Source organism: Ursus americanus, chromosome 7 (assembly GCF_024610735.1).
Source record: "Ursus americanus isolate L20-20 chromosome 7, mUrsAme1.1.p, whole genome shotgun sequence".
Classification (NCBI taxonomy): domain Eukaryota; kingdom Metazoa; phylum Chordata; class Mammalia; order Carnivora; family Ursidae; genus Ursus; species Ursus americanus.
The window spans coordinates 5,261,139-5,287,447 of NC_142133.1; the positions used below are offsets into that span (position 1 = coordinate 5,261,139).

Sequence of the window (26,309 nt, forward strand, 5' to 3'; positions counted from 1 at the left end):
TTATCTGGAAGGGGGACAGAGGCCAGGGACACAGGAGAAGCGATGACGCTCGCGGTCTGTTACATTAGAAATGTTCAGAGCGTCGGATGCCAAACCACATTACATTTCGGGTTTGGTATGCAAAGGGGATGGTTCACATAAAACATTCCTCATTTTCATTCTTGATTTTTGCCCACATGTTTGTACCCCTCATCCGTTTGTCCATTCATTCCGCAAGTATTCATCAAGCGGCTGACCCTGTGTTTATCACCTGGGGGCGAGGCCACCGCAGTATGCCTGCCTTCACAGGGCTTATGGTTTGGTGGGGGACACAGGTGGTTGCGGTGTCAGATGATGTCATGAAATCATTGCATTTTTAAAACATTCTTTGAAAAGAGCAGCAGGCTGATTTTCTGAATTCTCTCCAGAAAGTCCTGACTGTTGATAAGCAATGGAATTTCCCACTAGCGTCATTTAAAGATGGATGTGGCTTCAGCAGAGACTGACTTAGGGACGCGGCTGCTCGTGTCGTGGGAAGGATTCGGGAATATTTGCAGATTTCTGTTTAAGAACTGACTACGTTAGAAAAGCAGGGTGATACTGAGGGTCTTGAGGAGGAGAAGGACGACAATGGCATATCTGGGGTCAGATCAAAGTCCGTAGTGGAATAAAGGGAGCTTTGAAGACATAAGCTTCAAAGACATATGAAGAATAAAGAGGCTCAAGGGAGACCTCTTCTGCAAATCTGGCATTTTTAGGCAAGCCCTGGGGCCCAGTAGGCCTCCTCCTGGGAAGGACAGGCCAGGTACCTGGCACTCATGGGCTGGCCGGCTCGCCAGCCTCCTCCCTGTATTCCCAAGACAGCTCTCCTGTAAAAAAAAAAAAAAAAAGAAAAGAAAAGAAAGTGCATGAGCTTCCTGGCTCCTAGTGTCCCTGTGTCTTTCTACCTTCTTCACCCTCCTGTCTTTCTCCTGCTTCTTCCCATCTCTACTTCTCCTTCCTCCTCCCCTTCTCTGTGTTTCTTTTCAGTGTTCCCAGCTCTGACACTTCCACCCTCTCAAACTTTGTTTCACAGTTTTTAAATCTGCAGAGATAAAAATAACCCGCATTTATAAGCCTGGGGACTTAAAATAATAGTAATGTGGTTGGTAGGTGAGCCTGTGCACCACCGCTCCAGGGCTCAGGGAGCCTTTCTTTTCCTACCTGCCCCAAAGCTGGGCCGGCAGGAGACCCCAACCCCGAGAGAGAGAGCCGGGTGTCTCCTCGCCTGCTTCCCAGCCCTCTGTGCCCTGGGGCTCGCCTCACCCAGAGCAGTTAGCAGGGCCTGGAGCCACGCCTGGCCCCTACCAGCCAGCTCTGTCAAGTACCCTGCTTGCTCAGAGCCGAAGGGGAATGACATCAGAGGATGAGTTAGCCCTGGGCGGGGAGTTCAGGCAGAACTCCTGGCCACTGTCATTTGGAGTCGGTTCAAGGAAGGAGCAAGTCAGCAGCCACGCCTCGTGCCCAGGTGCCTGCTTGCACGCCGCAGCTCACTTCTCTGAGCACTTCTGGGTCCCACGGGATGGACAGGAGCCTGGTCTAACCCATCAGGAGGATGCAGAGCTTCAGACGGGGGGGAGGCGATAGTACTCCAGCAGGTTGAAAGAGAATCCTTACAGATCCAAGACGTCCTATTTTTTTCTAAAGAAATGACTCTGAAGTAGACCCCGACACCCTGGAAACACGTTTAAAGAGTCACTGCCCCTAAGTTTTGTCTTCCTCATCCCCACATGGAAATCGGGACTTCACAGAGTAAACTCTCAGCTGAGGCTCGTGAAGATACCCACTGCCTACGGGGCAGAGCCAAGTTCGAGGTCAGGCGCACAGGCTCTCCTTTCTTTGAACTTTGACTACCTTCTCAGCTTCCTGTGCTCGGCCTTCTCTGCTCCTCATCACGCCTTCGTCGTGAGCCCACCGGCCTGCAGGATGACCCGGCTTGTCCTTTTCCAGCACAGGGAGACATCTCTGTCGGCCCTGCCTGCCCCTAGGACCCTCTGTGTCTCTCCGTCACTGTCCTGCGTGTGGAGATTTATAATCTGTCTGATACGTCATTGACCCTTGAGCGACGGGGGTGTGAACCACGCAGGGCCCCTTATACCCGGATGTACTAGCCAGTGAACATAGTACACTACAATAAATGTATTTTCTTTTCCTTGTGATTTTCTAAATGATATTTTCTTTTCTCTAGCTTACTTTATTGCAAGAATACAGTATATAATATATATAACATACAAATATGTGCTCATCGGCTGTTTGTGTTACTGGCAAGGCTGCAGGTCAGCAGTGGGCTATTAGTAGCTAGTTTTGGGGGAGTCAAAAGTTGTATGTGGATTTTTGATGGCTCAGGTGGTTCATGCCCCAACTCCTGTGTTTTTCAGGGATCAACTGGGTATCGGTTTTCCTCCTAGACTACGAGTTCCTTCAGGGAGGGCCTGTATCGTATTCACCTTTGTATTTCCAGCACTTTGTATACCGTCTGACACTCAGTTCCAGCTCAACTGATGCTTCTGGAATGAATAAATAATCAGTGTTCCATAGGATTAAAAAATGCAAAGTCATGGGGACCTTCTAATGTAGAGCGATAGATACATTTTTCCCATTGAAAGGAAGCTTGAGATTGATAGTGTACATTTAAATATACACTTTTTTATTTTATTTTTATTTTTTAAAGATTTTATTAATATATTTGACAGAGAGAGAGACAGCTAGCGAGAGAGGGAACAGAAGCAGGGGGAGTGGGAGAGGAAGAAGCAGGCTCCTAGCGGAGGAGCCCGATGTGGGACTCGATCCCAAAACGCCGGGATCACGCCCTGAGCCGAAGGCAGACGCTCAACTGCTGCGCCACCCAGGTGCCCCTAAATATACACTTTTTAAAAATAGAGTATTCTATTTGGTAGCATCTACTTAAGGGAGACTTGGTGTTAAATACTTCGTGATAGAAGGGAAGCCTTCATTTTCATTTTAGCTTTTGGTCTACCTCTTTTGACTCTCAGGGTATGTGCTTCATGTAATTCTCTGGGAATCTAGAAGAGGACTTTCCAGATCAAGCGTGTTCTGCTCTGTTCCTCATCAGTGACCGGTGCTCATTTTATACCCGAACCCACTGGTTTGACAGAAGTTCTTTCCTAATCCTTAGAATTGCAGCGACTTCTTAGAGAAGACGGGAGAGAGATCCACCATCATGAGAATCTCATTCAGCCCCTCTGGGCAGGTGGCAGCCTCGGCACTATCCTGCCAGGACGAGGCGTCAGGGCTGATGACATTTGTCTCTGGACAGCCTCAGTCATACTTTGAGCAGATGCAGAGCCTTACTTGTTCTCAGAGTTTACTCCCTTCGATTAGTTATGTCCCGGGCCCCGTGGAGCTAGGAGGTAGAAAACGCGTACATGCCAGGTACACAAGCACCATCATAGTCATTACGTTGATGGGAGAAGTTCACCCTTTTCACTGGCTCAGGAACATAGAAATGGCCTCTGAGGAGATGACTGGTACAGTCTGTATCCTCCTTTTTTTTTTTTTTTTGTTGAAGATTTTTTATTTATTTATTCGACAGAGATAGAGACAGCCAGCGAGAGAGGGAACACAGGCAGGGGGAGTGGGAGAGGAAGAAGCAGGCTCCCAGTGGAGGAGCCTGATGTGGGGCTCGATCCCAGAACGCCGGGATCACGCCCTGAGCCGAAGGCAGACGCTTAACGACTGAGGCACCCAGATGCCCCCAGTCTGTATCCTTCTAGCAGGATCTGGGCTCTGTCTGAGCCCCCACGGAACCAGTTTTTGACTTCGATCTCGAGTTTGTGTTTTGTAACTTACATGGCTTTTTCGGGAACGCTCATGTGGATCTTCTGTTTTCACTAATATTCGTGGGCTCTCGTTTCTCCATCCATGAAATGAGGTAGCTGTCGTAGTAGATAATCTCGGGAATTGTTTCCAGCTTTTAAAATTCTACTTTATAGTTCTGTCTCCTTTTGTTGTTAGTATTTCAAAATCTCAAATCATTCGTCTATTTTTGTGAGAAGAACAGGCAATCAGTCTCTCATTCCCCACAGGTAAATGGCAACCTTTATTGGAAAAATATATATGTTGGAAAAAACAGCACTCAATTGTGATGACATAAACAGTTGCCACTTTCAAGGGCCAATAACCAAGGAATTACAGGAAAGCATTGAATCTTCTGCCAGCATAACTGCCGTAACCCGAGATGGCCTGAGTACAAAGGATATTTATACTTTGGGTTTCAGAAGAATAATTCAAATGCACAAGAGCCTCATCTTGTTATCACAAGAATGTCCAGATAATGTTTTCTTTAACTCCAGGAAGAGCAATTTAGAAGGCTGGATCCTGCCACATGGGTCCAGCTGCATGTTTAATACTCTTGGAAAAAATTGTTCTATAAACACAGAAATCACCAAGTACGGATGCTTGAAGGATGTTTCTTTCTTTGCTTACCGTTTCAGGGCCTTGTATACACAAGAGCACAAAATTAATAAACACTATCAAATTTGCTGTTATCATAAACCATGCAGCAAGTCACAAGCTATCCCAGAATTTCACTCTTAAATGGTTTGAAAGCACTGAACATCGAGCCAAGTGTAATGAGAGTTCGCAAAACATGGCTCAGAATTCCGTAGTCAGTCTCCCTAGTTAATAATTGGTAAGACTTTTCACTTTTAGCAAATTAGTATTGCCACTGGAGAACGTCTGTCTGAAGAAGACTGAGGGCGTGTTTTTCACACCCCAGGGACACGTCTCCACACCAAGTACGCCCACGGTGGCCTTGTTTTTTCCGGCAGTTCCAGCCTGTTTGTATGGGGACAGCACACGAGGCTGAGAAGCTCCTCCCACCTTCCTGCACTTCCTCCTCCTCCCCCCTCCGCCCCTGCACGCTCTGTGCGCTCCCTGGAAAAATGCAGGGTGACTGGCACAGAGATGCCTTCCTGTTCCTCTCTGAAGGGCTTGAGGTGTTGCCTGGAGAGCCACTGACCATGGTCACTGCGTTTCCCACTGCGTGATAATCTCTGTCCTTGGAAGCCAGCCTTCCCCTTTATCCTGCTCTCTGGATACCTGGGCAGCGGAAGGGTAATCTTTTCGTTGGGGAGAAGTCACCTCCCCCCACAGACATACAGCAGTTTCAGAAAACTTTAGGGCAGGTTGTGCTTCTCAATGTCACGTCAAGGACAAGGGTAATGTTCTTTTGCCCTCTCAGGTTTACCAACTCCGACACCCCATCCCTCTGGACACCGTGGTTTCTTACTCTTCAAATGTATGCATCATAAAGGGGAGCTCATGGAAAATCTTTTTATAGAAATGAACATATTGTTTCTATCCTGGCCTTTCTATTTTGGGGGCAGGGAGAAAGGGAAGGTGTAAGGCAGCGTCACATGTTTGAAGCAGACACACCGCCCTGCCAGGATGAGAGCTCTGATGCTGGCTCTCCCTGTATCCAAGGTCCACCTAGCTTTCGTGACACGGTCCACAACATGGGGACTTTCAAGGAAGTGAAATGCGTGCAAACAACAAAACTGCCCCCAGGCTAATTTTTTTTTTTGTCAGTATCACTGAAAGTCACAACTGTTGGAAGGGTGAGTTTCATTTCTTCACCCAGAGGGGATCCCATCCCTTGGCTAAAGATGACAACAGGCAGCAGGACGGCATCACGAGCGTGCTCACGGGAACCTGTTCTTTCTCTGCTTGTTGATAGGTTGTTGAAGAGCCCGGCGTCACGATGACTGAGCGCTTTGACTGCCACCATTGCGAAGAATCTCTCTTTGGCAAGAAGTACATCCTGAGGGAGGAGAGCCCCTACTGCGTGGCGTGCTTTGAGGCCCTCTATGCCAGCTCTTGCGAGGAGTGCGGGAAGCCCATCGGCTGTGACTGCAAGGTATCCCTGGACCTCCCCTGGGGCAGCGTGCCCGCGACTCCGGGATCCCTCAGTGCTCCCCAGAAACCACGGGCTTCTGTGTGGTTTGCGCTGAATCTCTGACCCTTCCTGCCCGTGGAAATTCCGTGTCTTGAGCCCCCTCTGGTGGGCTTGTCCCCTGCAGCCAAGAAGCCTTTCTGAGCCTCCTCCCTCCAGCTGCTCTGTGCCCGCTCCTGATTCCGGAGCGCTTAGTGAGTACATTTCCAGGACGCTCGGCGCCGAGCGTTCTGAGCACACTTCCTACACTCTGGCTGTTGGCGTCCCGGCCGAACACCCCCTGCCTCGCAGCACTCTGGCTTTCTGGAGGGCAATGCCGTCTCACTCGTGTTCACCCCGTGCTGACTCAGGAGCTGCAGGTGCTGCTGAGTAAATACTGGGGGAGGGAATGTGTACTGGGGTGACCCGGAACTGATTCCCAGATGAATGGGCACGTAAAACACTAACTTCATTGGAACATTAGGGCCTCTTTTCTTTTCAGTGAGAGAAGATCAGGATTGGTAGTGTTTCTTTTTCACGTGGAAAGGCTCTCGCCTAAGGGATGACCAGCTTTCCCTGCTGTGGATGGCAACAGCAGGGTCATTGGTGCTGATTGGCTGGGGTTGAGTGCTGAGGACCCTGGCCCGTGCTTCTCAGCACATCTTAGTCCAAGCTGGACCACCCAGAAGTCCCCCTGGAGGTCCCCATGACGATAAGATCTCTGATATCTTCACCTGCTAACCGGTTGCTAAGACACACTGGATAAGACTTTAGGGACTGTCCTCCTCGGAGCTGCAGAATTGGTACAAACTGGGGTCCCTTGGGGAGCTCCTAAGGGATTCCCAGCTTAACAGACTTCAAGGCGATTCGGGTCATGTTGGTGTCTCTTTTCCGCTCTCTTCCCTTGCACTCTGCTGGGAGCTTTGCCTCTCTCCTCCGTGGTTACGAACGTCAGTACGTAGCTGCTGCCTGATCGGGTCAGGCCGTGCCTGCAGGAGGCACGTGTGACCCTGCCAGTGCGCGGGTGTGACGTTTCTTTCCTCTGTCACGTCATTCCCAGGAATGGCGGGACGCGGAGGGCTACCCTGTCAGTTTCTGCCGCTGGGTATTTGGTGACAGTTGGGGAATAACTTCCATTCTGTGTGGAGGGAAGCCTTTGCCCCAGGCAGAGACAAAGGTTCTGCAGCCTGGGCCACTTGAAGCCGGGCCTCAGCCACGTAACTTTTGGCTACACAACAGGGGAAGCCTGCCTAAAAGAAACCGAACAGCAGCAGTCCTGCATAAACTTCAAAATGTGCAGAGGTGGGGCTGCCCTGAGCAGAACACCGCTGATCTAAAAAGCTACATACCGTCCTGTCTCTAGCGTTGTCTGATGTATGTCTCATTGTCCCTCCTGGATTCTTAGAAGACTCTTAGTCCCTGTTCCTTTATTTACAAGGCCAGGCATAACCACTCCGACCCCAGACTGCCCGGTTCCAGTCCTGGCTCCGTGTCTCACTAGCTGTGTGAGCTTGCGGTGATGACTCGCCCCTTCTGTGCCTGTCTTTGCCTTTATGACATGCAAATGAAACCGGTGCCAACGTGATGGGGTTATTACAGTACGTGGATCCCAAGCCTCAGCACTCCGAATAGCAGCCGATGGTCTTGTAAACTCCAGCGGACTACTTCCCTGTTCTTTCTGCAACACGTTCCCTCCACACACCCCCTGGGAGTTTCGTGCTCTCTCTCTGTTTGCATTATGGGAACATCAATAAAAATGTCCGGTTTGAGAAGAACTAAGAGACAAAAGAAAAAAAATGATCTCTTATAAAAATTTAACCTGGAATGGGCTTAAGTGGGTGAGAGGCTCAGATATTATTTCAACAAAGAACAACACATTTCGGATATCTGGGGCTAGTCGTCCTTGACCAGTGGCTAAAGTAAAAACAAACCAGCAGTCTCTCCTCATTTCTCCAATACGATGTAGTGCAAAGACCCTTAAAACTAGTTACCCTTCGGCACACACTTGAGCAGATAAACAAAGTCCCCCAGATGGGGCCAAAATCAACAAGACCGCTGCAAAGCCGTGCGTTAATCATGCTGAACTTTTCAACCCGCTTCACGGGTTACTATACGTGGAGCTCTGCCATGTGGTTTTCTGCGTTGTGGAAGGAACGGGGATGCTTCCTTGAAGTTGGACTTGGCTGCTTGGGGCTCTTCAATATTTGGAACGGTTAGCTTGACTTTCAGAAGTCATGATGTTGTTGACTTTGGGTAGGAAGCAATGATAGGAAAAACATTCCTGCTGTTTCAGGAAGTAAAGCTGAAAGTCCTGGCAGGCGGGGCACTGAGCTGGCAGAGCTGCTGGCCCTTCCCTTGTCTCCAAATAGCACCAGGAGCCCCGCTCAGCTCCTCCTCAGAAGGACACGTGCCTGGGTATAGATTTAAAATACGGGCACGTCGATGGGCATCGGGCTCGTTTTGTGGGTATTGAGAGACTTGTGTGTGATAGAGATGGGACTTCAGGACCTGTTTCGGCAGTTAGCTCACATAGGTTTGAAAATGTTTCTATGCACTTACGCAGTGGTATTTGCTATTTCTGTTTAGTTACTCTGAGGATATGCTGTGCTCTCAAAGGAGAGAAATCATTCATTTTAGGACCAGTGGAATAGGTGAGAACAGGTAATGCAAATAAAATTTCATGCTCCTCTAACATTGCCCCGTTCCTGAAATTTTTCTCGGATGTCTGTGGGTACCAGCAAAAAGAATTTTGGTCTGATGACAGATATTTTTGGATGGGTCTACTTATGTTCGGGGCTTCAAAAAATCAAGAAACTAAGGAAAATGTAGGCGGGGCCCATAACTCCAGAGACAGCTGCTAGTACTGGGTACTTCACAAATCAGGGATTGAACAAACTCTGGGCCGCATGGCTAGCTCAGTTTGTTTCTAGAACATACTTTCCAGGGGCGCCTGGGTGGCTCAGTCGTTGAGCATTTGCCTTCAGCTCAGGGCGTGATCTCAGAGTCCTGGGATCGAGCCCCACATCAGGCTCCTCCGCTATGAGCCTGCTTCTTCCTCTCCCACTCCCCCTGCTTGTGCTCCCTCTCTCACTGGCTGTCTCTCACTCTGTCAAATAAATAAATTAAATCTTTAAAAAAAAAAAAAAAACAACATCCTTTCCAGCTTCTGAGTAATTAAGTGGGAAACATCGAACTGAGAATCAGTTTGACACAAGGCCACCCACCAAACTAAGTTTCTCAGCAAACGTCTGTAAATTTCTCAAGGATCAGAAAATCTCTGGGGTCCTTGGGCAGAAGGCAGCCAGGGAACTGAAAGGGGAGGCAGAGGCTCTTACGCCAACACATGAAATCTAGCAGTCTCTGCTATACTTCTACAAGGCTCCTAACCATGGCCGGTGTAGGAGGCATGAGGTCCAATTGGAAACACCTGTTTGTCCTGCCCTCGAGCGGGACGCAGGCTCCCCCGCCCACCCTCTGGGCCTTTGTGAGAAAGGCTACTATTCCAGACACGTTCCAGACACGTCCTCACAGTTCAACTCCCACACCCAGCACTTTTTTATTTGTTGAAGTGATTTTTAAGTGCTTAGTGAGTGAATCATCTTTTTAGAGTTTCCATGTAATTTGTCCACAGAGTTTGTAATGAGCACTGAAAATCTATTTATTTGGACATCCTCCCGTGAGAGAAAAATCTGTTTCTAAAGGAAAATGAAGGAAGCAGGATCCTCAGAGCTGGGAACAAGGCTGACCAGGAGGGTCACGCAGGAAGGACCTCTTAGGCCCTGAAAAACCAGAGGTACCCAGAAGGCACGCCACACTCAGCAGTGACACCTCCCCTGCCCAAGGTGGACCTCAAGCCACACGGGCCTGGGTCCACCTTCAGCCAGCTGAGGAGTGGAGACGTTGATGTCTCCTACAAGCCTCTGTTTCTTTTTCTTTCTTTTCTTTTTTTTAAAGATTTTATTTATTTATTTGACAGAGAGAGAGACAGCCAGTGAGAGAGGGAACACAGGCAGGGGGAGCAGGAGAGGAAGAAGCAGGCTCCCAGTGGATGAGCCCGATGTGGGTCTCGATCCCAGGACTCTGGGATCACGCCCTGAGCCAAAGGCAGATGCTTAACGACTGAGCCACCAAGGCGCCCACAAGCCTCTGTTTCTAAAAACAGGGTTGCCTGCATCGAGACTGTCACAGGAATTAAGTGAGTTAACCACGGTTGGGACACCTGAGACGGGGCTCCGCAGAGCGAGTGCTGTCTTTTCTGTCACCGTCCGTTATTCGGGACCTTTGTTCTTAAGTATTTGAAGGAACATAGAGTTGGAAACATGATACCCTGGCAGTCTCAAAGCGTAGGATATCTTTTCAAAGTGCGGAGCCTGATGGGTTCTGAGAATCTATTTATCAAGTGAAATCCCATGGATTTGAGGAGGGGTGGGTTTGGGAAATCCGTGTCTGAACTTCCTCCAGCCCGGGAGGGGTGATGCCAGGACCAGCCTCAGTCAGAGGGACCCTGCTGCCTGGGGCCATCTTCAGCCGGCCGAGAGGGCGAGGGTCCCGCCAGGCCACCTGCTCGTCCCCCTGGCTGTAGTCTCAGTGAGTGCAAGTTCAGAGTCAGACAGCAAGTGCTTCCCATATTAAGAATGTTTCTGAAGTGGAAAAATCATGAAATCTGAAGGGAAGTGTTTGGGGCTAATCTTACGTTGTTTATCAACATTTTACTGCAATTTATGACATTTCCGTGAGCACAAAATTAGCCTTGGTATGTTTTCTGGAATGTGTAAAAGATCTACCCTCTCTTTCTCTCTCTCTTTTCTTCCTCTCTTTCCTTCTTCACTTAGAGGACATTAAAAACCACGATATTTCCGGACACTCTGAGGTTCTTCAAAGTCAGTGAGTCTATGCTTCTTAACCGTGTGACTTCCAACACTGAAACTGTGTCCTTTGGGGACCACACAGTATACTCGATACATAACAGAATTAAGCTAGATGGACTCAGTTCGTCCTAAGAACGAAAACTAACCATCTGTTTAGAGCTGTGAACGCAAGAAAGGAGAAGGACCTCCAGGTACCAAGAGTTGGAGAGAAGGATTCAGTGTGATGTGAAGCTCGGGTCCACGCACACGGGTGTGGTCCATTGTAACGGCCTCTGGGCCTTTGGGTGGTAGTTTCCAGCCCACCTCTCAGCTGCGCACTCCTGTGCCTAAAACCCCGCCCCACGCCGAGACTCAGAGGAGCGTGTTGTCTTGGCCAGAAGCCTCAGCGTGCCCTCCGAAAGCAAACCAGTGTTTAGTTACCTTCCTCTGGCCATAAAGTCTTTTCTCACTTCCTGTGTATTGTGGGCTTTCTTAAGAAGTGAGTCCAAGAGGAAGCTGTGACATGAATTTATTAGCTTAACTCCGATTTCCAAAGACAGCACAAGCCGAGAGCCCAAGAGAGGGAATTACGGGGAAACCTGATAGCGTAGCGAGTTAGATAAGGGTTTCCACCAGGATTCTGCAGAAGGTGTTGACCCGGGCTCGCAGCCGCGGCGTGCTCGCTGGGGGTGGCGCGTGACTTCCCTCCGGCCGGGGCAGCTCACGGAGCAGGTGGCATGCCAGCTGGGCCATACAGCCGGGCTGGGTTCTGCCAGTTGGAGAGGAGGGGAAGGGCCTTCCAAGGCCAGGCGCACCGTGGGCCGGGGCGCAGAGGTCTCATGGGTTGGGAGCTGGGCTTTGGAAGGTCCAGAAGTCTTGCATTGATGGCTAAGGTCTAGTGTCATGTGTCTGGAACCCCGAGCATGGAGGAGCACATTCTAGTGCCTCGTGGCTGCCAGCACATCAGCGTAACCTGCAGCTGCTGTGCGTTCAGGTTCACTGGAGGAAAAACGGGTTTCTGCAGTGCTTCCGACCCATGGGGACCCTGAGACGAACTGTGTCACGGCTGTCCACGTGCACTGACCACTCTGCCGCTCTTTCCTCCCATCTGGGGCCTCCCTAAGTGGAGACCGTGGTGACATCTGGTGCCTTTGTTGTCACGATGTCGCCCATAGAGGTTCCTCCCTCAGGTTTTTGAAGACCAGCCTGGAAGGCAAGTTTCCTTGAACCCGTATTTCCTTTCCCTCTTGTTCCACTAACATGCAGCGCAGCCCGTTTGTCGATGTCGATGCCCTGGGTAGAGCCCACAGACGGTGCTGAGCCCAGGACTACCTCTTCTCAACCCTCGAGCCCTCCCCGGGCTTCTCTTCTCAGCCCGGCAGTGGGCGAGGCACGGAGCACAGAAAATACTTGCAGCTTTTCCACAGGGGCGGTCCTTCCAAGGTGTCTGGTCTGCACAGAGGGAACCCACCTAACATCTGTAAAGGCTTTTCCACCGGCTGCGTAATAGTCAGAACCTTTTTTTTTTTTAATTGTGGTGAAATACACATAACCTGAAATATACCATCTTTGCCTTTTTGAAGAGTGCAGGTCAGGAGTGCCACACGCATTCACCTTGTTGTGCGGCTAACCTCTGGGACTCTTCATCTTGCAAAATTTGAAACTCTGTGTCCAGGAAACAACTCCCCGTCTCTCTCTCCCCCAGCCTCTGGCTCCCACCACTCTATTCCTGTCTCTGCATTGGACTACTAGGTACCTCGTCCAAGCAGACTCATATAGTATTGGTCGTTTTGCGTCTGGTTTATTTCACTAAGTGTCATGCCCTCAGGGCTCCTGCACATTGTAGCACATTTCGGAATTTCTTTCCTTTTTGAGACTGCATAATATTCCCTTGTGAGTACGTACCACATTCTTCTGATCTGTGCATCCGTTGACAGACACTTGGATTGCTTCCACTTTTTTGGCGATGGTGGATAATACTCTATGAATACTAGTCTACAGATTCCTGCTTTTGATTCTTTATGCATCTGCCCAGATGAAGAATTGCTGGAGCATATGGTAATCCTGTCTTTAATTTTTGGAGGAACTGCCAATACTGTTTTCCATAACAAAAAAAAAGGTTAAATGCATTTATTCCATAGTCAACATTACCACAATGATAATGATCAAAACCTCCCAACTCTTCTTAAATGAGGCTGATTCCCATTCTTATCGGACAGGGCTTTGGTGGCTTGTTTGACTTTATTCAAAGTCTCAACAGGGGCAGTGCTGAGCTGCATTCATTCACAAAATGTGGCATTATTTCTGAATGTTTTCAGTGGAAATGTACAGATCTCATCAAGGGTACAGTTTTTGAAAGCAAAGAGTAAGGCAGGCTCGACAAGGAGTTTACCTGGAATGGCTCACTGCAAATAGCTTTTGAATCAGAGGGACACGAGCTCGAAGCTTGCTTGGTTCAGCTCTGTGCCGGTGTGGGACTGCAGGCCCACTACTGAGCTTCCGTAATAATATTTACCTCGCAGGGCTGCACGGGGCCTGAACTCACAGCCTGGCAATGAGTACCATGACACATGTTCCAGAAAGAGAAAAAGAATGATTTCTTCCTGGAAATATATGGGCTTCACGGTGTATAATGAGTTTACCTCTATAGTCGCGAAGTCAAATCATAGAAGTTTATACTTTGTTTCATTTGTCAAAATAACGAGTCGGGCACGGGTGATTTTTCCCCCCTCCCGTTTAAACAGTTCATCCCCTCTCCGCTGCCTTCAGGATCATCTTAACCTCCGTGCAGAACTAAAAGGGCCCTCCCGCCCCAGCCTGGACCTGAATTCCCCCGCCAGGCCCTGGGCTGTCCCTCCAGCCTGACCACACCTCTGCCGGGGACCCCTCTCACTCCCACCTCTGCTGTGCCCATGCTCTGTCTCTGCCTGAAAGTCCCCCTCCGACCCCTTCTACCCCCCACCCTGCTGTCCACGGGCCATCCACACTCAGGTGGTGGCACGTGCACTGGAAGTCTCTCCTGACCCCCTTCTCCCCAGCTGAAACCAGAGCCCTGTCCTCGCAGCCGCTTCTCTGACATGCCCTGTGCTCTGTTTGCCCCTCACCAGTTGCCCACGAGCAGGAGTCATGAGTTGCATGTTCTGTGTTCCTCTTTCTTACCGACCACACCTAAGGGAAATCCTTGGGTTTTTGGAAAACATCTCTTTCTCACACAGACACACACCTCCCCCCATCTAAACGGCAGCTCCGAAACACAGCCGGAGGAAAGCAGCCCAGCCCTCCTCATTTCACCAGCAGGGTCACTGTCCAGGCACGCCCACTCTCTGGGCCTCGGCCCCTCTCTGCTCTCTGTCTGCCCCGGGATGGGTGGGACTCCCCTAGCCTGTGGGTCAGGCAGGGCAGCCGCGGGCCCCCCTCCGACCCTATCACTGTGTCGCATGTCTGGTCTGCAGGACTTGTCCTACAAGGACCGACACTGGCATGAGGCCTGTTTCCACTGCTCGCGATGCAAGAGCTCGCTGGTGGACAAGCCCTTCGCCGCCAAGGAGGAGCAGCTGCTCTGCACGGACTGCTACTCCCACGAGTACTCGTCCAAGTGCCAGGAATGCAAGAAGACCATCATGCCAGGTCAGGAATGGCCCTTCTCCCTCACCATGTGCTTGTCTTCCCTTCCACTTGCTGAACTCGTCCTCGGTGGGCTATTCAGCAAATGGCACTGTGCCCCGCTGCGCACCCGGAGCTGGCCTGGGAGCCGGGCGCTCATGGAGTAGTGAGTGGGGGGCACAGCCCTTCCCCTGTGCTCCCGGACCCCATGTTCTAGACAGACATTCATTCTCAGCAGACAGACTTGATCACAGCTGGGTCAAGTGTTATGACAAGTAATAAGGTGACTTGTTCTTAGGGGGGAGGATGGGACCATGTCCCTTGTTTCTTGGGTGAAGTTGGTTCTGTTTTGTGGGAGAGAGGAAGCTCTTATTTTTAAAAATTGAGTGAACGTGATTATATAGAAATTTTTAAATACGGGATCAAAAAAGTCTCGTCTGCCACATCCAGAAATGAGGGCAAGGAAAGTAACCACCAGGAGAAGAGCCTGAGGTCTGGACCCTGGGCGAGTGAGAGGTTCGCGTGCCGGCGGCACCCGGCTCACAAGCCATGGACAACCCGCGTGTCCGTCGTCTGCATCACCGCTAAATGGTACCAGAGGGTAGATTCGCCAGAGTCAGCAAATAAAAATACGGACTCCCGGTTCAGTCTGGGTTGTAGATAATTTTTTAGCCTCTGGCCCATGTGGGACGTCTTGAAGCTGGCGTCCCTACGAGAGAGTCCCAGGACCCCAGGGGAGAACTCTGTGCAGTGAACGTCTGCGGCAGGTGTAGCCCTCATGGAAGACAGACTGGCATGAAGCCGTGGCTAGGCCCCTGCAATCCAGCCAGGTGGCTGGGGACCCAGCCTGCCGTGAGTCCGTGGAGGGCTTGGAGAGATGCTGCCGTGAGCCTCCCGTTGGCAGGCGCTGGCAGAGCTTCTCCCAGATCAGGCTCAGGGTGGCAGGAGGGGCGCCGGTCAGGCCAGCCTTCCAGCTGCTGAGAAGCTGCAGTCAGCCGGCCGGGACCCCCCACGTCACCGGGAGGGTGCCCACCCTCAAGACAGGCCGAGGCTGCGGCCGGTAAACGTCCTTCAACCCAGGGAGGTTTAGAATTAAGGGCAGACACAGGAGGAAATCTAACCCACAGCAATAAGGTGTTCAGTCTGCTGAAGTAGATGGGAAGGTTTAAAAAAATGTGGTCTGAAGAGTAAATTAAGTGTACATGATTCAGGCTTGTGATTTCAAAGGCGAGTTACCTTAATTTATCACCTGTCGTGATGTTCAGGGGATTTTATGATTCATCGTATTCACAAGCTTAATTCATTTCAGCAACACTCACTTAAGAACTTAAGGTTTGGTTTGTTGGTTGAGGTTTTTAAAAGGGATATCAAATATGTGAAACTTTCAAGTGTAGGTTTAAAGGAGTTGAGGTCTGGGGGCACCTTGAGTGGCTCAGTCAGTTGAGCATCTGACCCTCGATTTGGGCTCAGGTCGTGATCTCAGGGTGGTGAGATCGAGCCCCACATCGGGCTCCACCCTGGGCGTGGCGTCTGCTTAAGATTCTTTCCCCCGCCCTCCCCCCCCCCACTTATGCACATACACGGGCACACACACGCGCTCTCTCTCTAAAAAATAAAATCAGGGGCACCTGGGTGGTGCAGTCGGTTTAGCGTCGACTCTTGGTTTGGGCTCAGGTCGTGGTCTCAGGGTCACGGGGCTGAGCCCCATGTCAGGCTCCAAGCTCAAGGAGAAGTCTGCTGGAGTTTCTCTTTCCCTCTCCCTCTGCCCCTCCTAGTGCACGTTTGTGCGCTCGCTCGCTCTCTCGTGCGTGCGCATTTTCTTTCTCTCTTTCTAAAATAAATAAAGAAACCTTTAGAAAAATTAAATTAAGAAAAAAGAGGAGTTGAGGTCTGTACCTTAATAAATAGAAGCAAACACAAAGGTCCCTTAAAAGTGATTTTTAAAACTTCACCCTACTCACGAATGCTAAGATGCATCAGATGAACTGGGGTTGAGGGCTTTGAGCTGGTCGCATCAGCTGATGGAATGCTCATTTTTAAAAACCGCAGTAGCTGGCTGAGTCACCATACTTCACACAGTAGCTGGGCTCAGGCTGACGTGTGACGAGAATTAGGGCTCCCACGGTCATCTAGAGCCAGACTGTAGTGGAAGGCTGCTGGCTGTGGCCTGGAGTTTTCCTTGTGTTTTTGGTTTGCTTCGTTGTCGGCAGTGAAGAGATACCGAGGAGTTTTTGAGCAAGAGACTAACGTGTGGGAAGTGTTATTATAGGGAGAGAGATTGGATAAGAAAGAGTACGTTTTAAAAAGGCAAGGGCGTAATTAGGCCTTCATTAAGATGGTTTCTCATTGCTGCTACGTTTCGGTGCTTGAGACATCTGAAAAGATAGCTGACTCCACGCTATTACAAGGAGCAAAACCCCCAGACCAAGGCCTCTTACAGAGTTGTGTCAGCACTGCAGATGCGTGACGAGGGCCCGCGAAATGAAAACCAGAGCCCGCATCAAGCCGGCTGACCCCTGGTCCTGTCCCACAGGGAGTCACCCACAGAGACAGAGTGGTCCCGGCACGGTGAGAAACACGAAACTAATTAAAACCAAATTAAATCTTTACCAGGTTCTCATGACAAGAGCCCAAGGGACTTTCCATTCTGCCTCATAGCAGACTCCCCCATCCCCTGCCACACCTCCCTGGGTCCCGGGCTGCCAAAGACTCCTGCTCCCCTACAGCGGGCTCTTGGGGCCCCCTTTCTTCATGCTCACTCTGCACCTTTTTTTGGTTTTGCTTGCTTACTCGTTTGCCCCCCTCAGCAGTGCTTTGGCCTTTTGCAAGGCACTCCTGCCGGCCTGTCGGCATCTCCCTGCCCTCATCAGCAGACCTGGAGGACCAGGTGGGGACAGTCTCCCACCCCACTAGGACTCTAGGGTGCAGTGGGAGGTCATGCATACACCTAGCCCCTGCGGGGCTGGCCGCAGACCCTTCAGACAGCCGGGGAAGTTTACTGTTTGGATGGTGCCCCGTGTGGGCGCTTGAGACCCCCCCCCCCCCCCCGCCCAGCTCAGGCGCTTGTAATGAGAAACAGCTGAATCACGGAACACAAAATCGTAAGAGCATTGACAGTTTTATGGTTAAATGACCTTAAAGTTCATCTGTCTTGTCTACCATTGAAGAGACCAGAAGTTTCGGTGGCAGGCACCTGCCTACAGTCAATGGCCCAGCCAGGATTAGGACCTTGTCCAGTGCTCTGGTCTCAGAGCTTTGATCGGCCTTCTCAAGAAGGTGGACCAGGAGCCGGGGGTCTGGATGGAGGTTAATTCAGAAGATGGAGTAACAGGACACGCAGGATTAAGCTTCACGGAATGGGGTGCTCACAGCTTCCCTAGAAGGAGGACAGAACAGCAGTGTCGGCATCGTGTCCTCCAATTCAACGGCTTGGTGTCGTCCAAGAGCGCTGGATGCAGGGCCGACAGGCTGGGGGGGGGGGTCCCCTGTTTGCTGCACAGTAGCTGTGTGAGCATAGCCACTTGGGAGCTGGGGGAGCCTCGGTCTCCCCGCCAGTGCCCCTGCCAGTCTGAGTCACTTAAAATTCAAAAGCAGTCCTGCAAATGTCATTTTCCCACCGTAGTGTCTGTCCCGGCTTCCCCCTCACTGTGGCGCTCCTTCCCTGAACCATCAGTTCTCAGGCAAAACCTAGAAACCGACAGGTTTGGGTGTCAGCCTTCCTGTTTCCTGGCTCTGACCTTTCACTGGTCATTGCTGCTCACCGAGACCTCACTAGAGAAGCCTGGCTCATACCCGCCACGGTGGAGGCAGGGGCCCCGGGGACGTCACATCTGAGCAGTCTCAAAGGATGAGCTGGGCTTCACCTGATGGAGACGTCCCAGAAGGGCACTCTGGCAGGGGACATGGGCTCAGCGCCAAAGACTGAGTGTGTAGAAGCAGCTTGGTGAGACCGATTGAGACAAGACAGAGGGAGGGACAGGGGAGGAATGGGGAAGGAAGGGATGGAAAGACAAGAAAGGAAAGGAAAAGAAGAAAGAGAGGAAGTGCTGAATCATAGCGCCTGCTGCCTTTCTTTGGTCTGATTTTTGAAAGTGCTACGACGAAATCATGATGAATGGGCGCACAGGTCATCAGCTTGGCTGATCAAGAGGCCTGTGCTGACAAACTCGCCCACTGGCCCCAAACCTGACAAAAGTCCCTCCCCCGAAGTAGTCAGGAAACTAGAGTCCTCCAGGAGCCTCTGCGCTAGGGCTCCCCGGGCTTCTCAGCTGCCAAGCGCTGAGCCTCTGTTTGCAGAAGATTCCTGCAGGTGCACTGCTTCCTCTGAGCGGGCTCACAGGAACTAATCCTTCACCACTGTTGCTGGTTCCTCACTTGTTTGCTGTACTCCCATCAGCTGGAGAAGCTGCACTTGTCAGAAGAAGGACCTTTGCTGCCACCTGCTGGCAGTGTTGTACAATAAACGATGCAGGTCCGTGGAGGGGGCTGGAAACGGTGCCGTCCAGATGTGCGCCCACCACCCCTCTGGGCTGCAAGTGCCCGCCGGGTTCCAACTAGACGCGAGATAATTCTCTGAGACTGGTGTTGATAGGAGACTGTTATCCCCGAACACACTGAGAGGCACTCACACCGTCCTGCTTGCCGTCTTTAGTGAGCATACGATCGCCTTATGTTCATTGACAAGATTCTTTGGTTTTTGAGCTGCTTTAATCAGGGGAAGGTCAGAGATTAAAACAGCAAGTGGCAAAAATACATATGGGAGGATAATCCCCTGGAGACAAAGAAAATCATTCCAGATTCAGATCACAAATCTTCCACTCTTTACTTGAAATTCAGTTGCCCCTTGTATCAGGGTTCATCACCCCACGACTGGACTCCACAGCTTTGAAGATCGTTATGTGAATTTCCCCCCGCACACACACCCGCAGCTTCCAGCACCTACACACATCCTGAGTATTGCACATACTCTATGGGACGTGGTGCCCAAATGTCCTGGCTGGGAAGTACAGGAAGCTGAGAAAGGGACCCGAAAGTGACAGCAAATAAAATAATTTTGCAACCGTTCTCTGCACATATCCTAATTTCTTGAGAGGTGGACATCTCTTTGTCTACCTTGCAAGCAGCCAGAATGCAGCCCCTAGCCTGTCATTTTGACCATATCACCTTTGGACTTAAGCTAAAGGTGAGTTTCTAGACACCCGCGTCTGGCTGCCTGCGTCAGGCCAGCATGCCGCCGCCCTGGTTCAAAGCTGGAGCTCCTGCTCGCCGCCTAACTGCCCCCTGCCCTGATCCCGCTGTGACTTCTAACCACTGTGTCCTTCATACTACAGCTCCGAACTTTAAGTGAGCCCACGGGTTGGCTAACATGGTTCCAGAAAGAACCAGACAAATATTTAGGGCCTTGAGGGCCATGGTTTCTTTTGCAATGACCCGTTTCTGCCATCGTAGTGTGAAAGCAGCCGTAGACAATTGAAGTAAGGGAACAGGTGTGGCTGTGCTCCCGGAAACCCCGACTGTATCTCGGGATGGCACAGACAGCGTGCAGGCCACAGGCGGTGTGCCGGGGCCGGAGCTAGCTCAGGTAGAGGGAGCATTTTGTTTTTTTCTCTCCTTATCCTCCTTTCCCCCCCAAACTTACCTTGGGCTGCATGCAAAGAGGGCTTGCATACCCATCTGTCTTGAACCATCTGTTTCTATAAATACACATGCTTTTATTCTCTTGGAGACGTATGGGGAAAACATCAACAAATACTGAATACTGTTACTCCAGCTTGGTGGTGGGGGTGAACCAAACAGCGTTTCCGTTCTCTAGAGCTTCTCGATCTACTTGAAGAAATCACGTAAACATATCAAATGATAACAGTTATTTGAAAGGAAATGCAATGTCGTAAGATCAGATCAGAAAATTGCTAAATGGGACATCTGAGTATTATACATGACTTTTTTGTTTAAAGATTTTATGTATTTATTTGAGAGAGAGAGAGAGAGCGTGCGCGTGCACACAAGCAGGGGGAGGGGCAGAGGGAGTGGGAGAAGCAGACTTTCTGCTGAGCAGGGAGGCCAACATGGGGCTTACTGCAGGACCCTGGGATCAGGACCCAAGCCGAAGGCAGACACTTAACCGACTGAGCCCCCCAGGTGCCCTCCGTGTGGCTTTTATTTATTTAAAAGATTTTATTTATTTATCTGACAGAGATAGAGACAGCCAGCAAGAGAGGGAACACAAGCAGGGGAAGTGGGAGAGGAAGAAGCAGGCTCATAGCGGAGGAGCCTGATGTGGGGCTCGATCCCACAACGCCGGGATCACGCCCTGAGCCGAAGGCAGACGCCCAACCGCTGTGCCACCCAGGCGCCCGTCCGTGTGGCTTTCAGTGACAGCACTCAGTTATCACTTCTAGCGACAGCACTCAGACACACCACAGCTTGGCTTCCAAGGCGGGTCACAGGAAGCGAGTGCCGTGGAGGCTCCTTGCGGACTCAGGCTTGAGACTCTAGGTTCAGGTCCGCCCCACCAGTTTCCATCCCGTTGCAGAACAGAAGGGTGTTCATTAACAGGCCTCTGTGCTCTGGAATTCCCACTCCGTCTGGACGGGTCTGAGCTCTGCCAGAACTCTCTCTCTGTTGTGCAGTACTGAGAGACAGAGACAAATACTTTTTCCACTTCACGTCCTTAAGCACCCTGCTGGACAGATACATACCGAGTATACACACAGAGACTGTTCTGGGAGCGGCGTGTACAGCTGCGACCCCAGAAAGACAGAGTCCCCGCCCTCTCCAAAACAGTCCCATTCCGAGGCGAGCCTTTGAGAGCCACTGTGACTTGCTGTAATCCCAAAACCAGCGAGTGGCAGGTTCTCGGCGCGGCCTGCGGGGACTCCCAGCCAGTCATGTCATCAGCTCTCTGCTGCTTCTTCTCGACTCTCGTGACAGGTACCCGCAAGATGGAGTACAAGGACAGCAGCTGGCACGAGACCTGCTTCGTCTGCCGCCGCTGCCAGCAGCCCATCGGCACCAAGAGCTTCATCCCGAAAGACAACCAGAACTTCTGCGTGCCCTGCTATGAGAAACAGTACGCCCTGCAGTGTGTTCAGTGTCAAAAGGTATCTCTCATCCCCCCTTGGACCTGTCCGTTGCAGTCCGTTTGCCTCCAAGCCTCTGCTGCCAGCCCTCCTTCCCCCAAGGGCCGACACCCGTCGTACTTGAAGGGCACAAGGTCCTTGCCAGGCTGACCCTCCAGCCCAAGACTCTTGCACACGCTTGTGCACTTACCCACCGGACGGACCCCTGCTCCAGGCCTCCCTCCCGCGAGCGCCCCACTGTGCCCGGAGATAAAATCCTGTGTCCCCCCTCCTAGAACACTGCCAAATATTTGCTCCTGTTTATGACATAACGTTCAAGGGGAGGAAAACGTACCATCCCAAATCGGTCCTGTTACACTGCACTCCGTCAGTGAACAGCAAACCTCACGGGAGGGAGTGAGAGATGTGAGAAGCAACGGAGAGTTGTGCCCCGTGGACAAGGCACGGGCGGCTAGTTGCACGCTTGCCCACTGGGTCCGGTGCCGTCCTGTCGCAGCACTGGGTTCAAGAGGGAAAAGGAGCCCGTCGTAGAGCACACCCTGTTTGGCTCCGGCCCTATTACGGACTCTGCTGTTGGGCCTGTGGGGGCCCAGCCTGGCCTCCGGCTGCCATTCCCTGGGCAGGTCAGCAGGGCCTCGAATGCCCGTCCTGCTGGCACCTCCTCAAAGGGCAGCATAGTACTAACTACGGTTCTAAATTCCACTTCTCCCACTGCTGCTTGTAAGATTATCCTGTTATCTGCTGTGTATCCCTGCCTCCTTGGATGACCCGCTCATTCCTGCCTTTATGTCCGGAAGCCTCTTCTCTGCTCACTCCCTTTCTGTTCGGTTGCTCTTTCTCATCAAGATCCAAGGAGAAAGTTCATGCCATTTGCTTTTCTTCCGCTATGTTCCTCCCCACCTTATCGCCACCCCGTTTGGCTGCGGGAGTGCAGGTAACGCACCCTCTGGGACGCACACCCTTGTGCGTGTTCACCGGGATGCGTGAAAGCATGCACGCCAGAAACATCCATCCCCCTCCCCTGCAGTGAAGGAGGCCCTCGGGGCTACTTGGGTGGGGGGGGGGAATGCTGTCCAGTGGCAAACATTCAAGTGCTTATCGACAAGTGTGCTTTGGAGAACAGTCTTAACAGAGTGTGTACGGGGATGGTCTGAGCTAAGCCAAGGAGTGGGAGCCAGGCTGGGGTTTAAGGAGGATGCTCTGAGAAGGTAACCCCATGAGCAGCTCTGAGCTAGCCGGATGATGGGGGTGGGGTGGGGGACCTGGAATCCAGACACAGGGAGGTCAAGGGCACGTATGCCAGGCAGAGCAAACCTCTTACTACACACGCCTTCTGTATCCACACAGATAACTTGCAGCCAAATATATGTCACATACATTCTGTTCCAAAGGGGAAATTTATAGAGTGATCATTAACGCTTTATAGTTTAATGAAAAGAATATACGATAGAAAGAGTCCTGAACCCAGCACCTGCTTTGTCTTTAGTTATGAATTCTCAGGCAAGGCTCTTAATTTCTCTGGGTCTCAGTTTACTCACCTGTAAAATGGAAATAATGTCTATATTATGTAAGGGCCTTTATACAGTTGACTCTCGAACAACACGGGGGCCAGGGGTACCAAGTCCCCTGCGCAGTTGAAAACCCATGTGGAACTTTTGACTCCCCAAAAACTTACCTACTGAGAGCCGGCTGTTGACCAGAAGCCTCACTGATGGCATAAACGATCGATGCACACGTCCGTGGTAGTTTTTACGTACCCTATACCGTATTCTTACAACGAAGTAAGCTAGAGCAAAGAAAAGGTTATGCAGGAAATTATAAGAGAAACACCACTGACAGCACTGCACTGTGTTTACGGGAAGAAGTGCGCGCAGACACGGCCCAGCGCACTTCAAACCGTGTTGTTGGAGGGTCCGGGCAGTACTTTCCCTAAGGACTAGAGGTGGCCGAGCCGTTTCTCGGTGCCTTTTTCACGCACCCCGGGCTGTTCTGGATGGGGATCTCGCGCCATCCGGAGCCCACGGGGCGTCGGAACGCTGACCCTGGCCGTCTTGCCTCCTCCAGCCCATTACCACCGGGGGCGTCACGTACCGCGAGCAGCCCTGGCACCGGGAGTGCTTCGTGTGCACGGCCTGCAAGAAGCCGCTGTCCGGCCAGCGCTTCACGTCCCGGGAGGAGTTCGCCTACTGCCTGAGCTGCTTCTGCGACCTGTACGCCAAGAAGTGTGCCGGCTGCACCAACCCCATCAGCGGTGAGCGTCCCCAGGGTTCCCGCTCGGCGCGCAGGGCCGGCGGCTCTTCCCCACGTAGCCACCCCCGGGGGTGCACAAGGGACACGACTTCGGCCCCTGAACTGGTGTCTCTGCTGAGACGAGACTTGGGGCCTCACTGAGGTTCCGAACGGAGCGGGTGTTTCTGCGTCCTCGCTTGCCTGGCCTTGGGACGCTGGGAACGCTGCTGCAGGGAGCCCTTCCCCTCTAGTTCACCCGGTCCCTGAAGACCACAGGGCCTGTTCTCAAGAGGTCTGGTATTTCTGCTTCGGCTGGGTTATCTCCCAAACCGCAGTCTGTGAGTACGTGGCCCGCGGGTAAGCACACGGGAACTGGCATGTCCAGGCTGAGCCGCCGAGCTGCATTTTTAAAGGGGCTCCCTAGGGGCGCCTGATGGGGCAGTCGGTGCCGGCCACCTCCACTCTTGCTTTTGGCTCTTTGGTACGGTGATCTCCTGGTGGTGAGATCCCCGTGTGGGGCTCCACTCACTGTGGAGTTTGCTCAAGAATCTCTCTCCCTCTCCCACTCATGCTCCCTTTCTCTCTCTCTCTCAAAATAATAAATCTTTTAAAAAAGAATAATAAAGGCACTCCCTAGCATCTTAGAGGGACTTGTTGACCACAAGGCTATAGCCAAATGAGGGCAAAGGGCAACATTCTGGGTGGTTCTTTCTTATTGCCCAAAGGTGCAGGCAGAGCGAGAGCCCAAGGTCTGGTTGGGTGCAGACTGGCGTTGCACTAAACTGTTAGTGTGTCAAGAAACTGAGTGTGGAGGACAGATGGCTGGTCAGACTCAAGTCCTGTAAACGTGCACCACCCATCACCACACAAATCCGTGACTGGGCTGGAAGGAAAAGAGAATTCCGTATTGACACAGAAGAGTTCCGGACGTGGGATTCCCAGCTTTGCCACATTCAGGTGACTGGCTGATCCCTGTCGATGGCAGATGGCGGACACGTGCAGTATAAGCACAGCAGCCTGGCCAAATGGCATCCTTGGGTAGCGTTGCAACGTAATCACACATTTGACAACCCGTGTGCTTGTCCCTGACTTTCTTTTTCCTCCAGTCTAGAACTGAGTGCCCCTAACTCGGCCGACTCACCCAGATGTGGGAAGCCCCAGGTCACTAAAATCATCCTTTCATGTGTAATCCAGAGCTCATATTCCATATGAAGTTAAAATACAAAGAAAAGAAGCACAGCATTTACATTTTTCTGCTAACCCGATTCCAGCCATTTATATACCAGATTGGAATCGTTCAGAGGGAAGAAATGCAGTCTTTTCCCCTAACATATTAATCTTGCATGCTGTTTTCACGGTAACGTCTACAGAAGTAAATGTTTATGATGTTAAACTTTATAAAGCCATAGAATTAGATAAAAGCACTTCTAAATGTAAAGTATCAGTTACGTGTTGTTACTCCCATTGTAGCACTAAAAAAAAGAGTGCAACACGAGGAAAACAATGGACACTTTCCTCCAAAAGAGGAGTTACTTCTCTGAAACACAGAGACTCACGTTCTGGAACCTACAGAGGAATTTTGAAATTGCAGCTAAAATGTACGTGTAGCCAAATCTCTAAACAATGATGTGAGACTGTGACTTTAGACTGGATTTTTAACAGATCCTTACTTAGCACTTTCTCTTTAGCAAAATTTAAATGACTTTTGTAAACAAATCGGAAGTTCTACTTCGCAGCACTCTGTGTGCAGTGATGCGAAGTTCGCACATAAGTACAGTCAGTCCTCCTTACTCAGAGTCCAGATCTTCAAATTCGCCCACTCACTAACATGGACTTGTAACTCTAAACTCAACACTCGAGTTGCTTTCCTGCTCATTCCCAGACACCCACAGAGTGGCGAGACATTTGAGTCGTCTGACGCGAACGCTCCCGGCGGAGATGAGGCGAGGGGACACTCTGCCTCCTCATTTCAATTCTCATCTTAGAACCAAGGGTCCTTTTCTTGGTCTGTTTAGTGCCATGTTGTTGGCATTTTTGTGCTTTTTGTAGGCAGTTTCGCTGCCGGAAATGGCTCCCAAGGGGCAGTGCGGACAGGCTGTCTGTGTTCCTAAGCACAGGCAGGCTGTGAGGTGCCTTATGTGGAGAAAAGGCACCTAGTGCATGAGCTCTGTCCAGGCTGGAGTTCTGGGGCCACTGGCTGTAAACCTCAAATAACAATAGTTGACTGTGTACGCCTTTTGCCTCTAGGAGGATTCATCCTCCTAGGGCTGTTTTTGGCTCTCATTTCTGTGACTTGCTCCACTGACTAGCATTTCAAGGAAGGAGTGGAGTTTCTAAAATGAGGCCATCCCCTGGGACAGCACCCGACATAGCACCTCCCACTAACATCCTTCTTCATCCTCTCCCTGCCAGTGCTCCTCCCCGCCCCAGATCTCCAGTGTAGCGGGACTTACCAGAGGTGAGAGAAAGGAGAAACATGGAATGGTAGAAATGCTAGGGCATCCCAGCTGCTTTCTCGGCTTTTCAGTTTGCTCAGTGCTGAGAAGAACAACGACGGCCTTTCAGGTGTTCTGCAGTCCCTGGCCCTAAATCAAGTGTTGCCTAAACCTCTGGTTTTCGGACTTGGCTACAGATTCGAAA

The 26,309-nt window shown here is 51.2% G+C and overlaps 1 protein-coding gene across 4 annotated transcripts in view; it reads left to right on the top strand.

Moving 5' to 3' along the window:
* The window catches only part of FHL2 (four and a half LIM domains 2), a 69,945-nt gene that overhangs the window by 39,805 nt on the left and 3,831 nt on the right, over positions 1-26,309 (top strand). For all 4 annotated transcript variants that reach the window (XM_045771645.2, XM_045771643.2, XM_045771646.2 and 1 more), the window contains 4 exons: positions 5,717-5,896; positions 14,211-14,385; positions 21,292-21,461; positions 23,505-23,691. In XM_045771645.2, coding sequence (XP_045627601.1) covers positions 5,741-5,896; positions 14,211-14,385; positions 21,292-21,461; positions 23,505-23,691 — 688 coding nt within the window. In that variant the 5' untranslated portion in view covers positions 5,717-5,740. The remainder of the gene's footprint in view (positions 1-5,716; positions 5,897-14,210; positions 14,386-21,291; positions 21,462-23,504; positions 23,692-26,309) is intronic.